This window comes from Mesoplodon mirus (genome assembly GCF_964341445.2).
Source record: "Mesoplodon mirus genome assembly, chromosome: 3".
Classification (NCBI taxonomy): domain Eukaryota; kingdom Metazoa; phylum Chordata; class Mammalia; order Artiodactyla; family Ziphiidae; genus Mesoplodon; species Mesoplodon mirus.
Window position 1 is genome coordinate 141,848,707 of NC_138978.1, and position 15,285 is coordinate 141,863,991.

Below are 15,285 nucleotides of genomic sequence, written 5' to 3' on the forward strand. Positions count from 1 at the left end.
TTGGTTTATAAATTAGGGGCAACTTGATCTTTTTTTGATTTTACAGCTCTAATATAGCTAAAGCTGGCGTTCAGGTCCTTTGCCCACTTACCTACTCTTCATAATTATTTTTATTAGAAGAAATATATTGTGGTATAATATAAAAAATATACTAACTTGAATGTACACTTTAATGAATTTTGACAAATGTAAATATTTTGTAACTGTTTCCATCAAGGTAGACAATTTCCTATTACCCCCCTTTGCAGTTTTCCCTTTCCTCTTTGCAGTCACTCTCTACTCCATCTTTGATACAGGCAACTGCTGATATGTTTTCTGTCGCCATAGATTCATTTTTCCTTTTCTAGAAAGTCATATAAACAGAAACATAAAGTACATACTCTTGTGTGTCTAGCTTTTTTCTCAGCATAGTGTTTCTGAGATTCATCCTTGTTGCATTCCTCATAATTCTATCCTTCTACTTCTGTATGATATGACATTGTATGGATATACCACAACTGGTTCACCCATATAAATCTTGTTGGAGATTTTCTGATGATGGCCATTCTGACCGGTGTGAGGTGATACCTCAATGTAGTTTTGATTTGCATTTCTCTAATGATTAGTGATGTTGAGCATCCTTTCATGTGTTTGTTGGCAGTCTGTATATCTTCTTTGGAGAAATGTCTATTTAGGTCTTTTGCCCATTTTTAGATTGGGTTGTTTGTTTCTTTGATATTGAGCTGCATGAGCTGCTTCTAAATTTGGGAGATAAATCCTTTGTCAGTTGCTTCATTTGCAAATATTTTCTCCCATTCTGAGGGTTGTCTTTTCGTCTTGTTTATGGTTTCCTTTGCTGTGCAAAAGCTTTTAAGTTTCATTAGATCCCATTTGTTTATTTTTGTTTTTATTTCCATTTCTCTAGGAGGTGGGTCAAAAAGGATCTTGCTGTGATTTATGTCATAGAGTGTTCTGCCTATGTTTTCCTCTAGGAGTTTGATAGTGTCTGGCTTTACATTTAGGACTTTAATCCATTTTGAGTTTATTTTTGTGTATGGTGTCAGGGAGTGTTCTAATTTCATACTTCTACATGTACCTGTCCAGTTTTCCCAGCACCACTTATTGAAGAGGCTGTCTTTTCTCCACTGTATATTCTTGCCTCCTTTATCAAAGGTAAGGTGACCATATGTGTGTGGGGTTATCTCTGGGCTTTCTATCCTGTTCCATTGATCTATATTTCTGTTTTTGTGCCAGTACCATATAAATGCTGGAGAAGGTGTGGAGAAAAGGGAACCCTATTGCACTGTTGGTGGGAATGTAAATTGATACAGCCACCATGGAGAACTGTATGGAGGTTCCTTGAAAAACTAAAAATAGAACTACCATACGACCCCGCAATCCCAGTACTGGGCCTATACCCTGAGAAAACCATAATTCAAAAAGAGTCATGTACCAAAATGTTCACTGCAGCTCTATTTACAATAGCCAGGACATGGAAGCAACATAAGTGTCCATCATCAGATGAATGGATAAAGAAGATGTGGCACATATATACAATGGAATATTACTCAGCCATAAAAAGAAACGAAATTGATGTATTTGTAGTGAGGTGGATGGACCTAGAGTCTGTCATACAGAGTGAAGTAAGTCAGAAAGGGAAAAACAAATACCGTATGCTAACACATATATATGGAATCCAAGAAAAAAAAAAGGTCATGAAGAACCTAGGGGTAAGACGGGAATAAAGACACAGACCTACTAGAGAATGGACTTGAGGATATGGGGAGGGGGAAGGGGAAGCTGTGACAAACTGAGAGAGTGACATGGACATATATACACTACCAAACGTAAAATAGATAGCTAGTGGGAAGCAGCTGCATAGCACAGGGAAATCAGCTCGGTGCTTTGTGACCACCTAGAGGGGTGGGATAGGGAGGGTGGGAGGGAGGGAGATGCAAGAGGGAAGAGATATGGGAACATATGTATATGTATAACTGATTCACTTTGTTATAAAGCAGAAACTAACACACCACTGTAAAGCAATTATACTCCAATAAAGATGTTTAAAAAAAATCTTGGATATTTTGGTCATATCCAGTTTTACCTATTATGAATAATGGTGTTACACATTTTTGTGAACAAATTTGTGTGACATAAGACTTCATATCTCTTGGATAAGTATGAACTATTAGGTAATTGCTTGGTCATATGTAAATGTATATTTAACTTTAAAGCTTTCATGCTACAAGCCCATTAACAATGTATTCATGTTTCTCTAGGTCCACACCAAAACTTGATATTAACAGTTTTTTAAATTTTAGACATTATAGTGATATGTAGTGGTATCTCATTATAATTATAATTTATACGTCTTTGATGGAGCAATCTCTAAATATATATAAATTATATATACTTAATATATATGTTGTATACAATATATGTAAATATTTTAATTAATTTTTATTGGAGTATAGTTGATTTACAATGTTGTGTTAGTTTCTGCTGTACAGCAAAGTGAGTCTTATACATATACATATATCCACTCTTTTTTAGTTTCTATTCCCATATAGGTCATTACAGAGTACTGAATAGAGTTCCCTGTGCTATACAGTAGGTTCTTATTAGTTATCTATTTTATATGTAATAGTGTGTATACATATAAAAAATATAATTAGGCACTTAAAAATAAAAGGAAGACATGCAAATAGCCAATAGGCATATATTCATAGATACATATACTTTACATTTATATATATAACATATCCATAAATATATTTTTGCCATTTTCTCCCGTTGGATTGTCTTTTTATTTTTGAAGTGTAAAAATTCTTTAATCTGTATATAAGTTCTTTGCCAGATATTGATATTGCAAACATTTTCCAAGTTTGATCTTTCCTGTTGATTTTCTTAATTTTGATTTTTATTCAGCAGAAATTTCCCTTTCCTCTGTGGTTGTCACTGCCTTGTCAGGGTTGGGTCCCGATCCCTAGTCATTGGAGTAGAGGCCGTCAGATCTGTTTCTTAGCTGTGTTTCTGATCTGCGGTGTGAGGTCGGGAGGACTGGAGCACTCCCACTGGGATAGAAGCCATTGAGTATTCCTCCTCTGGAGGTGTTCACCTGTGGGTATGCTCTGTTTTGTCTCCTTTCACCCATTGTGTAGGCTTACAAAGTACACGGCTGTTGGTACTGCTCTCAGTCCCACCTTAACCATGGTTATGCCGGCAACTGGCCCTGGTGACTCAGGCATCATTTTTACTAGGCCACTGGCCCAGATCCACTGAGGTCAGGTCCCAGGACTGCAGTAATTATGTACCTGGACCCACTATGTGAGATATGGAGGCAGCTCAGACTCTGGCCTGGCCAAACCCCAGCATGTATGTGCCCACAAAACCCACAGCTGCTAAAGCCAGACCTGTCTCAGCTGCAGGAGCACTTGTCCATTGGGATGTTCCCAGGTGCTGAATTTAGGAAGCCATCAGAGGAAGTGTAATGCCATGATTTGCACAGCCATGAGGAGAGATTTCAGCCCTTCTTCCTTAGTTGCATGTTCCCTGGAACTCAGCTGTGGTTTCAGCCCCATCTCTGCATGTGGGCCACCCACTGGCGTCTGCTCCCAAGGCTGCTGGAGCACATGAGCTTGTCAGGCAGGAGGATGTAGAAGCGGCAATCAGGGCAGGCAGGCTGCCCAGATGAGAGGGTGCTGGGTGGCTATGGGATGCACGAGCCTGTCAGGCAGGAGGGAGTCAAGATGGCAAGCTGGGCAAATGGGCCTCCCAAGCAGGAGAGTGCTGAGGTGATGATGGCTGGGGGCATGTGAGCCACTCTGGCAGGAGCCCTTCCTAGTGCCTGTGGAGGCAGGGGCCGGTGTGTGAGGAGAGAGGCTGCAATGGTGGCCCCGCCCTTTGTGCATCACTCAGCAGTGGCACTTTGCTTCTATGCTGGTCTGGGCTTACTCCAGGAGCATTCCTTGTTGTGGAGCTCCTCACTCCTATCCCCTTGAGCTGTCTCCTCACAGCCAACATCATTCCCCTTCCTGGATCTGCTCTTCAAACCCCACATTCCAACACTCAGCCCCCGTGTGCACCAGTGGTCACCAGTGGCTGGGGCATGCAGAGCTGTGGCCAGACCATCTGTGTAGGCCTCACTCTCTTCTGCCTGCCACAGACTGGCTGCTGCACTGTTCTCTGAGCCACCAAATTTCTCCTTCTGCCCCAGCTTCTCTCCCCGCTGCTTCCCCAGATGCGGGAACCTCTTCTCACCTTCAGCTCCGCTCCCCTGCCCAGGGTCACAGGTCACGTCCCACTTCATCTGCTCTTCCTTTTCCCTTCTTCTTTCTTTCGTCCTACCTGGTTACGTGGGGATCTTTCTTGTCCTTTCAGGTGCCTGAGGTCCTCTGCTAGTGTTTATCAGGTGCTCTGGGAGAATTGTTCCATTTGTAGATGTATTCTTGATGCATTTGTGGGGAGATATGAACTCCACATCTTCCTACTCTTCCATCTTCTTGACTGACTAATCAGCAGTTTGAGTTTTAAAAGGCCATTTTTTCCCCTTTTTTAACCTTGGTTTCAGGTTCTACCTAATTTAGCTAATTAGGCTCAGTCTCAGGTCATTGTGGTCTGTATTTACATTTCTGATTTGTACCGATTTGCAAGACAAAGACAGTTGCTTTTAATTCCCCAAAGAACTGGCCTGTCACCTAAATAATATTGAAAGATTGATTTGCCCAACTACGTTTTCTTTAATTTGCTTTTCTGTATCAGTGAGAAGATTTCCAACTAGACTGAAATTTCAGAATTCTATAGTCTAGAACTTTATGGTTTAATTTATCATACCTTCAAAACTTGCATAAGGCATTCAACAAAGACCCTCTTTCTGAGTGCACAGATTAGACCCAGAGTAAAGTCTCCATTATTTATTTTTATTATCCCTTAAATATTAGCTGTCAGTTTTTACTTTATATTGTATAGGCTCAGGTAATCCCACTGGTTTCCTTTAGTATGTTTAATTAATATTTCCTTCATATGCCATCTTATAATATCAAGCAGGGGAAGAATTCCCCAGTGAAACATGTCTATCCCACACAATATAATTAGGCAAAAGAGAGGTAATTATCTTATACAATGCCCATTTAAACATACCAATTTTTATAAAGACTCTGGGGTCCCCAGAGAGTGGTTGAGCCAAGGGACTCAGGCACTTCTGTCAATCTTTTAACTTGATTAATTGGTCTAACTTTTGCCCCAAGTAATTGTTGGTCAGGTATCTCAGTGTAATTTTACGTGTATAAAATTTATATGTAATAAAATATACGTATTTTAAACTGGAGTAAATAGGGCAGACTTGTTTGGGTCTGGCCCTTTAATGTTGATGACAAGTAGGAGATCCCTTTGGCCCATCCAATCTTAGGTAGTATTGTATCCAATCTTTGATTTATCTCATTAATGTCTGTTTTATTTATCCCACTTTAAAATAACCATCTAAAGATTTCTTATTCATTTAGAAGTCCCTTTAAAATTTTCACCTTTTTGGGAAAAAGTTTTTAGACTTTCCTTCAGTTTTTTCCCCTGTTACTTAACCTAATTAACAATAATTATTCTAATGTTTTTATTAGCATCTGTAAGACCCATTTAGGGGAAGCAGAGACCACAAATAAGGTTTCCCAAACCAATTTTTTGGGTTTGTTTGAAACTAAAGGAGTTTTTAGATTAACCATTATATGTCTAATTTCCAACATTTCCCCCCCATAGGAGCCAATGAAACAGCTATTTATAATGAGAGCTCTCTAAAAATTTACCAATTTAGAAGTTTCTCCAATTTGAAGGATCCATGATCTGCCCATAAATGAGGTATACCTTAATAGTGACTCAAATCAATAAGACGCAAGAGGCTTCCCCACAAAAGAGTGTAAAGGATGCTGTCTAAATAAGATCCAGAAAGTTTACTCCCAAAAGTAGTTTAAGAAAGTAATGGTCTTTGTTGTACAGGCTGACACAATGAAGGTTAAGATGGCAAAAAGCCCCTGAGAGTTGTACAGTCAGACAAAAGACTGCTCAGAATCCCAGTCTATTTGACTGGCTGCCAAATGTACACCATATAAGTACTTTTGGATGGTAGTGACCAAGTTCTCAAAACACACACACACACACACACACACACACACACACACACACAGAAGAATATCAGAACACTTACATTTCAAAGACACAGGAAGAGAAATGCAAGTTTCCCCTAGAAAGCCTTTTGTTTTTTTGAAGTCAGAATTCTGAAAGATGTTTTTATCAAGCCAGCTTTTTCTAACTTAACTGCATATGCAATAAAAGAGTCCTATCTTAGTCATTTTTAGGGCAAGATTTTCTTTAAGTCCCAAGTAAGTAAGTACTTGTAAATGTAAATTTTGTATGGACATAAACCTGGCCAGGATATCCGTTGGAGGCTGGAAATATGTTGTTTCTTTTTCTTTTGTATTGAAAGCTAAGTTCCCCATTCTGAGTTCAATTTGTGAAGATCACTTTTAGTTTGACAAACTCTATTAAAGTAGCCAATTCAAGGAAGACAGGTTAGTCTTCCACCTAATTACCCAGTCCAACTTTTACTCAGTGTCTTTCACCTGAGCAAAGTCTCCCCAGTCTTTCAACTGAGGATAAATCACACAGTGTCTAAACTGAGCGAGATCTTCCCAGTGTCTTTTAAGTGAGGCTAACCCACTTGAGCAAAAGTCTTCCCACTGTTTTTCTACTGAGGATAAGCTCTCAGTGTTTAAACTGAGTAAAAATCTTCCCAGTGTCTTTCACTGAGGATGACCCAGGTACTTCTTCTTGAAACCAAGTTTCAAGGATAACCTACTACTCAAGAGAAGAGTTTAACACCACTGAATAAAACTTAGGATCATCAACCAAAACTGGAGATCCAAGAACCAGGAGATACTCACCCAAATTCGTCTGGACACTCTGAGAAAGCGGACAGGCCCAAGAAGCCTCTGCTGGTGCCAGGACTCTGGATCCTCATAGAGTTCAGGCAAAGAAGAAAAGTCTGCTCTGGGCCCCTTCATTGGTTGCCAAGACTGCTGACTGAAAAATATGCACAACCCAAAAGGAGAATTATGTTTTATTTGGCAGATTTTCTGAGGACTTAAGCCCAGAACACAGCCTGTCAGATCACTCTGAGGAACTGCTCAGAAGACCTAAGGGAGGAGTCAACAAAAACCAGGTAGTCAGAACATCAAAAGATTACTATTAATTAAAGAAAACTAGACATCTCAAGTTAAGGACTTTAGCACTTTTCTATGTATGAGAAGATGAAAGAATCTGGGCTCCGTGAAATCATTCCTTTGATATGCACCTTAACTATAGAATCAGTACCCTGTTTTTCTCCATCCCGAATCCCCTCAAGGTGCACAGTTGAGGGTTCCTGCTTTGACGTCTGACTTGATGACTGCAACATCCTTTGTCTACTGATATGGCAGGGAACATTTTTCATCCACGGGTAAGAAATTGAGGAGAAAAGTAACATAATTCAAGATATAAAACCATTACAATATTAAAAATTCCCAAATGTCAAACAAACATAAGTACCCTTGACCTGTAAAATGGAAGATGCCGAAGAAGGGAAAAAAAGAAACAATAAAGAAAATGTAGAAAATAAAGCATAAAATAAGATGGCAGAAATCAATAACAGTAGAACAATAATTAAATAAATCAAGGTAAATGTTATCATAAGATTTTTAAATTTCAAAAAAAAAACCCATCAAACAAAACATATTGAAAATAAAGTAATAGAGAAAATTTAGAGAGCAAATATGAATGCAAAGAAGACCTGTTAGGTAGTTAGTCAGACATTAGCAGCAAGGAGGTGACAGTGGTGAGAAAGACAAGAAGAAGAAATTGAGTCACACCCAGCCATCTGGGGACTCTCCCTTGAATCCACCCAGAACGGGAGAAACTATGGTCGGGTGGTGGGCAGCTTATCCTGATAAAGAGAGGCACAGTAACACAAGGGGACTTCTCCAGGCTGTGCATGCCCAGACCAGACAGGCGTATAACCTATAGTAAATCCAAACTCATTGTACCATAATTACAATAAATTACATGTGGTTTTGCCCCTCCCCCCACCCAGTAGGCATTTCTTGGGGATTCAAGGATGAGAGCATGCGCAGCAGAAAACTTGTTACATAGCTCAGGACTGTCAATCAAATAATGATCCTTGTCACTCACCCCCACCTCTCTGCAAAATGCTCCTTAAAAGCGCTCGTAAGCCTTTATAGGAATGCTGCTTTCAATTTGCAGAAACAGTACACCCATCCCCCCCCACCCTGAGAGTGTACCTTTGCTTCGATATACTTTGCTTTGCTTTGGGCTTGCTTCACTTCGCTGAAATAGCCTGTTCTCAGAAACAGCCTGCTCTTTCTCTCTCCTTCTCTCTCCCTCTCTGAGAGTGTACCTACACTTAAATAAACTTTGCTTTGTGCTTAAGCTTAACATGGTAGTTTGCGATCCTTTGCTTACTATCATGGAACCAAGGTAGCTGGTCCAGGCCTTCCACTGACCTCCTCGGTTGAAGCTATTTTGTTACAAATCATGTCCACATGGTGACAGACCTAAGTCTAAATTTTGATAAAAGGTTGAATTAAGGTGAGAATATCATATGGGAGGAAAAGACTGTAGGAAAAATAGTAGATGTAGGAGATACGTTTGTGAAAGTGCACATTCATGGCAATATAGCCAAATAAACTCACATGTCCACGTTCCCACTAAAACTGTATAAAATTATGACCAACAAGCAGAGAATACACATTATTTTAAAGCCCTCATGGGGCATTAAGACATATTTACCATGTGAATCCTTCAGTGAATCTTGTGTTACTGCTAAGGGATAGAAAGTGGTGTCATAAGGGAATTTTGTGTAAGACTCAAAGCTCCCTTTCTGTATGGTTCAGGCTGGACTTGAAGCTTCAGGGGCCTGGGAGGATGGGGCAGGAAAGGCAAGGCACACTCAGAAAAGAGAATACATACATAACACACTAGGAATATCTGAAGAGGCTGCTCAAGACCTGGCTCAGCCCCAAGGGTTTGACCCCTAGTCCTACTCTTCACCCTACAGCCCTTTAGGGTCAGGACCTTGGCTCACCCTAACCCATTCCTAGCTTCCGGGTATAGAATGAGTGCACATGTCTGAATGTTAATGTTCTCTCAAAATTTACATGTTGAAATCCTACCTCTTAAAGATAGGAGGCGGGGCCATGCAAAAGTGCTTATGAGCTTTCATGAATGGGATTGGTGCCTTATAAAAGAGACTCCAGAGATATCTCTAGCCTCCTCCCATCATATGAGGATACGGAGAGAAGCCTCCAGCTGTGAACCAGGAAGAGAGCTCTCACTACGAGGTGGCCATACTGGTGACTTGATCTTGGGCTTCCCAGCCTCCAGAACTGTGATAATAAATGTCTGTTGTTTTTAATCTACCCAGTCTATGGTATATTGTTATAGCAGCCCTAATGGATTAAGACCACATATTTCAAAATTTATCTGGAGAGTGGGGACTGTCTTATCGTTGCAAACTAAGAAGTTGGGTTGAGACAACATATGAAAGATTTTTTTTAAGTAGAAAATTATGGATTATTGGATTTGAAAGTACTAGATTGGTTAAGGAAAATAAGGACGTGTGTGTGTGCGTGTTTGCAGTGTGTCCCAAAAGTTTTTGTGCAGTTTAAAGATTTACTAACTCCAGAATTATAAACACTACAAACTTACAGAAACATCATTTGAAGGTTTAACTGTTACCAGATGCAAGTCTGTGTGCCTGATGCACAGTGAGGCTAAATACTGAAACATCAGAGTTTGGAGCAGAGAAAGGTTTACACAGTGCCATGCAAGAAGACATGTGGCTCATGCCCAGGAAAAACCCCAAACTCCCTGAAGGCTTTCAGCAAAGCCTTTTTAAAGGCAAGGTGAGGGAGGGGCATGACTAATTGTTGCAAATATCTTGGTGTTGGATCCTTTGTTCTAGCAGCTGGCCAGATGGGTCAGATCCTGGTCAGGTCACGTGTTCCTGTAAACCTCCAACAAAACAATTATTATTCTCTGTTCTGCAACTTTTTATCTCCATGAATGAGCTCTTAAAAGTCAGAGCCTTAGCAATAGGCTATCCTGTATATTTCAGGCTATAGGCAACATTGTTTTCCAAAAAGTGCAGAGCCAGCCTGGGTCACAGGGATGGACAGAGTTAGCTCCGGCAACAAAGCATAAAGATTAAAGTAAAAAAGATCTAATGTGGAGTCAGATTTGTTCTTCCCTATTACATAACTATTTATCATTCTTTCGTACTTATGAATTTTGAAAAGTAAATTATTTTAATTTTTGTGTGTAGTTCCCTCTGATAGAAAATGAGGCAAAACATACACTATTCAAAATTCACAAAACTAAATAAGTGTAAAAGAAATTCAAGTTCTATCCCTGGGTTTACACAAGACACAAACATGATGTGGGAAAGTTGGAGCTGAGGACAAAGGAAATCCTGAGTAAAAATGTCTGTGAAATAGCCAGTCTTCCAGGGTCAGCTTAAGATGTTCAAGAGTTATCAAATTGGTGGGCCTCAAGTAAAGGTCTCTAATGGATGAAGGAACCAGGTTCCAGATGCAATGAACAGAAAATTGGCTAAGGTCTCTGACAGGATGAGAGTAGTTGGAAGGAGGGATCTGGAAGCCCCAGGAGGGTGCAGGTGTCTGTGGGTCTGGATGGGAAGGCGGGGCAGTGATTCAGCCTGTTTCTCTTATTGCCCCTCCCCCACACTCAGGAGCCCTTTGTGACAAGGCCACAGCTCTGTGATGCAGGCCTGGGGTTCTGCCATCAAGTGAACTCCCAGTGCTCTGTTGCCTGAGGGCAGCAATGCAATTCAGAAGATGGAGAATCTCTTTTCTTTGAAAAACATTGTTGCTATCTGGCTGAGATGCAGCCCAACTTCCTGGGTGATTAATATCATCCTTGGGTTCCTGTGTGGACTGGGGCTCTTCCTAATGTTACTCCCCTGCTTCCAGAGTAATCCATTCTTAGCACCACCTAGGAAACATAGAAACATCAGGAAGGTAAGAAACCTTTGGCTTAATCCCAGCAGAGATTATCTCTTTTTTTCTTATTCTTATTTCCACTTTTCTAAACCACCTAGAGAGACTCCTGAGATGGGAACTCTCAGAAAAGTATAGAACATCATCCTTCTAGGGAAAAGCCAGGCCAGAGAGGGGTTAGAGTGGGCATGAGGATTTCTAGCCTAAGATCTTAGACCAGGAGTTCAGGTATGGTAGAGGGCTCCAGGGCAAGTCCCAAATGCAGTGACTAATAATGGTCAAGGACTGGATTACTAAGAGTTCAATCTCTGCAGGAAGGCTGACCTCTGAGCCCTGGTTCACCAGCCACCTACCCACAGTGGGTGTCACAAGTGAGACCTTCCTCTGTGTTGGGGCTGAGCCCCTGAGAGCCTGAGAGAAGAGGCTGGAGTGGAGGTCTGGCCTTGGGAAGCAGAATCCTATCTGACAAAGCTCACGTGGGCATTTAGGTCTGAGAATGTGTGTGTTTCTTGATCAGAGGAACAGTGACAGAAGAAATCTATGGTGATTAAAACTTAAAAAATCCTTCTTGGGCTTCCCTGGTGGTGCAGTGGTTGAGAGTCCCCCTGCCAATGCAGGGGACGCGGGTTCGTGCCCCGGTCCGGGAAGATTCCACATGCCACGGAGTGGCTGGGCCTGTGAGCCATGGCGGCTGGGCCTGTGCGTCCAGAGCCTGTGCTCCGCAACGGGAGAGGCCACAGCAGTGAGAGGCCCGCGTACTGCAAAACAAAAAAACAAAAAACAAAAAACAAAAAAACCCAAAAAAACCTTCTTTGCACTCTTCAAAGAAGAAAAACTGAAAATATTGTTATCCACTTTAAAAATAAGTAAAAGGGGAAAAAAACCCACAGAGTTTTAGTTAAATGTAGAAAGTCATGTTGTTCATGAACACAGCTTGCCTAGATAGAGGACAGTGAGAGTTGGGTGTTCGCCCCTCATTTTTTCTTATCTCTCAGCATCAAGTAGAGCTGAAGGGGAGGAGCAGGAGTAGGAAGAAAAGTGGATCTTTGAAAGGTAAGCCTTTGCCATTCAGCCCTGCGCGCCCCCGAGAGTTAGCTTCCATCTCTCCTAGTCCTGAGGGCCCAGCTTCACGGTCTCTGAGGATGCCAGTGGCAGAGCTTATTCCTCAGGAAACAGAGCCTGAGCCTAATTAACGTGGAAGCACTTTGCAAAGGACAAACCCTTTTCAAGTGAGACTTACCATCACTGTCAGGGACATGTGGCCTTGGACACTGATACTTGGGCCCCAGAGTCTAATCCTCCAAAGATTTCCCTTAAAGGGCCATTGCACTCAGCCTCCTGAAAGACTCTTAAGGCCTCTGCCTTCACCACCATGACCCAGTCTCCTGATTTCCAGCTTGCAGAGATTGCCTGGAAGAACTGGAGGGGACTCACAACCTGGTTTCACTTCTGCAAAGGTAAAGAATCTTTCCCCTTCTCTCCTGGGTCGTCCTTCCTCCCAGAGCCTATAATGTGACCCCAGCCCTGGGAGGGGGAGCCATGGGAGGGCGTGGCTAAGGCCCTAGAGTGAGGGAGAGCAGGAGCTTTATGAAGTCAGTGTGGGGGCAGAGGAGGGTTCTTGGGCTGCAGGTGCCCACCCCTGCCTGTCCTGTCCAGCCATCCTGGCCCCATCTGCTCTCCTACAGCTGCCTGGGGAGGCTTCCTGGCAAGGACAACTTTCATCAGCTCTCATGTCAAGACCCTCCTGGTGAGGCGTGCAAAGCAGTGCCTGCTGGAGCCTGTGGAAGACACTGCTTGAAGGGTTGGGAACCCTGCATGAACACCTCCTGTAGGGTTTCCTTCCCTGATCCAGACACTCGAGAGTTGCTGGAAGCACATATTATAAGGTTTGGGGTAAAGCACAGGTGGACCCTACCCCTCAAGGTCCTCAAGGCCATAAATGTCTTTAAGTTGAAAAAGCTCCAACCCTCCACCGTTCTGCAGTTTGCCTCTTCCCCTGCAGCCACCTGTGTATCTGGGTCCCACTCAACAGTCCAGTTTGCTGAGTTCCTGGAGAAACCTCCTCAGGCTCATTCAGGAGAGAAGGTGATAACAGAAGAGTCAGTTCCTACCCTGAAGAGGCCTCTCCTTGTCCCCTCAACTGTGTGTAAGGAAATCCAGAGTGCCCTGGGAGCGATTCCATCTGGTGACTACCATGGGCCCTCAAAGGCTTCTCTGACTGGACAGGAGGGCAGGCCACCTTCTCAGTCCCTCACACTCAGCCTTGTGGGCAGAACCTGGAAGAGTGAGACTGTGGAATGGGTCAAGAGTGACAGCCTGGAGCCAGGTCCAAGTTCAGCAATGGTCAGGAATGAGCCAAGAGAGGAGAGTGGTGGTCAGGCCTCAGGAGACCCCTGCCATAGGGTAACAGTGATGGAGGTGAACTTAGGATCCCACTCTTTGAGAGGTGAAGAGGCCAGGGAGGCTGTGGAGGCCAAGGAGTCTCCTGCTCTTCAACCACAGTCTCGTGTTATCTTGGAAACCAAAGTGTTGACAAAATCCCAAACCACAAATATACATATGAGGAGTTTAGAGGTGCCAGGGGCCAGTAAAAGTTTCCTACTACCTAGAATGTCTGTTTTCCAACATCCAGGTGAGCCATGCCTTAACATGGAGGTTGCTAGTGAGTTTAACTACAAAGTAAAGGTACAGTCAGACAACCAGCTTCAGGACTTTCCCAAACACAGGTTCCTTGCTGCAGACAACTTGGCTTCTCAGGTGCCTCAGTGCCATCCCCAGAGGGTCCCCACCAGAGACAGGTTAGCTTCCCAGGAGCCAAGTGGCCTTATGGAAGCCCAAAGGAGCAACCTAGGGCAGCAGGAGCCCAAAACTTCAAAACTTCAAGACTCATGGAAGAGCCAGAGCAAGATGATTGCCCCTACTTACAAAAGAGAGGACTGTAGGAGGCATAAACCAGGAGAGCATGAAGAAAGGTTTAAAGAATTAGGGACCTCTCAAGCTGGAAATATGAGCCGCCCTGCCCAGGTCAGGGGAATAACAGACTCTATTGGGAGCAGATGTCTCCAGCTCATGCCAGAGAAGAAACATAGCCCTCCAGAAAGCCTCTTCAGGAAAAGGATGAGGCTATTTTTAAAGTGGATTTTCCCCAATAAAAAAGTCAATGGTCGAGATGCTCTGCAAAAAAAAAAGCCCATATCAGCCACTGCCCGGAGTCACGGATCAGTCAAAAGCAGATCAATCTTGAAGAGTGAGACTGCTGAGGGTCAGGCACGCATGGCAGCTGTTGGACAGATCCTAGAAGAAAAAAGAGCAATTCACCATGGACTTCATGCCACAAAGTTAAATGAACACAAACTGGAATTCCAAGTCCCAGTATGTGGGTGTTTCTGCTACCATAGGCTTACCTCCTACCCAGAGCAAGGGAGAATGATGGGTTATACAGCCTGCAGTCATAAAGCCACCTCCAAGGGCCAGAGTTGTTCTATGAGGGAAAGGAAAGTCAGACACCAACATAGTTTGAAAAGTGTAAGGTTCGAAGATGAGCAGCTGGGCCTAAGGTGCCTCCCATCCTTGCCCCCCAAGAAGAGTCTGTTTCCAGTTAGTACCTGCCAGTGTGGGCCAAGGATTCCAGGTGCCCCAGCCCGCCATCAACACTGTCCAAGGCATTGTCATCTTTGGGGAGGTGTCTTGCCTGGTCGACAGTAAAATCCTTCTTTAGTCTTCCCTTTAGTAGGAAAACATGTCTCCAAGTAAAAATTCAGTCCATGTAGAGAAAATGATTTTCTCATTAGCACATCCAAGGTATTTAATGTTCCCCAATACATGTATATATATATATATATATTTTTTTCTAATAAAAGCATAGTGTAATGGCTGCTGTCTGTGCTGTGCACTTTGTCTTCTAGAAGGGAGGGGCATGGAGGGAGGTGGACAGTAGCATCACAAGCTTGCTCCTTGTCTCGTGTCCCTTCATTGCACCTTATAATACTGTCATTACACAAACCAAAATTACTCTAACAATGAGATGGGGAAAACCTATGAAACCCACATCCAAGCATCTGGTTCAACCAGTCTTTCTCCTTCTTCTATGCTACTTTGAACTTTATGCAACTGTAGTGGATAGGTTTACGCGATAGGGCTGGAGATTCCAATTCAGTCTCCAGGAAGTGTCAGAGCCAAGTGGATGGAAGTTTGGGGGGAATAGAGTATGGGCTCTGAGTTCAGAAACAGGAGAAAGCTTGCCCCTGGA

At 42.8% G+C, this 15,285-nt stretch overlaps 1 protein-coding gene across 1 annotated transcript; it reads left to right on the forward strand.

Moving 5' to 3' along the window:
- Nucleotides 1-2,952: 2,952 nt before the first annotated feature.
- Nucleotides 2,953-12,990, forward strand: LOC309800882 (spermatogenesis-associated protein 31E1-like; the record flags this gene model as incomplete). Its single annotated transcript, XM_082615190.1, has 6 exons — nucleotides 2,953-3,103; nucleotides 10,769-11,057; nucleotides 12,032-12,089; nucleotides 12,433-12,493; nucleotides 12,722-12,940; nucleotides 12,987-12,990. The coding sequence occupies exons 2-6, from the start codon at nucleotides 10,875-10,877 to the stop codon at nucleotides 12,988-12,990; spliced, it is 525 nt and encodes a 174-aa protein (XP_082471316.1). The 5' UTR covers nucleotides 2,953-3,103; nucleotides 10,769-10,874.
- Nucleotides 12,991-15,285: the final 2,295 nt, after the last annotated feature.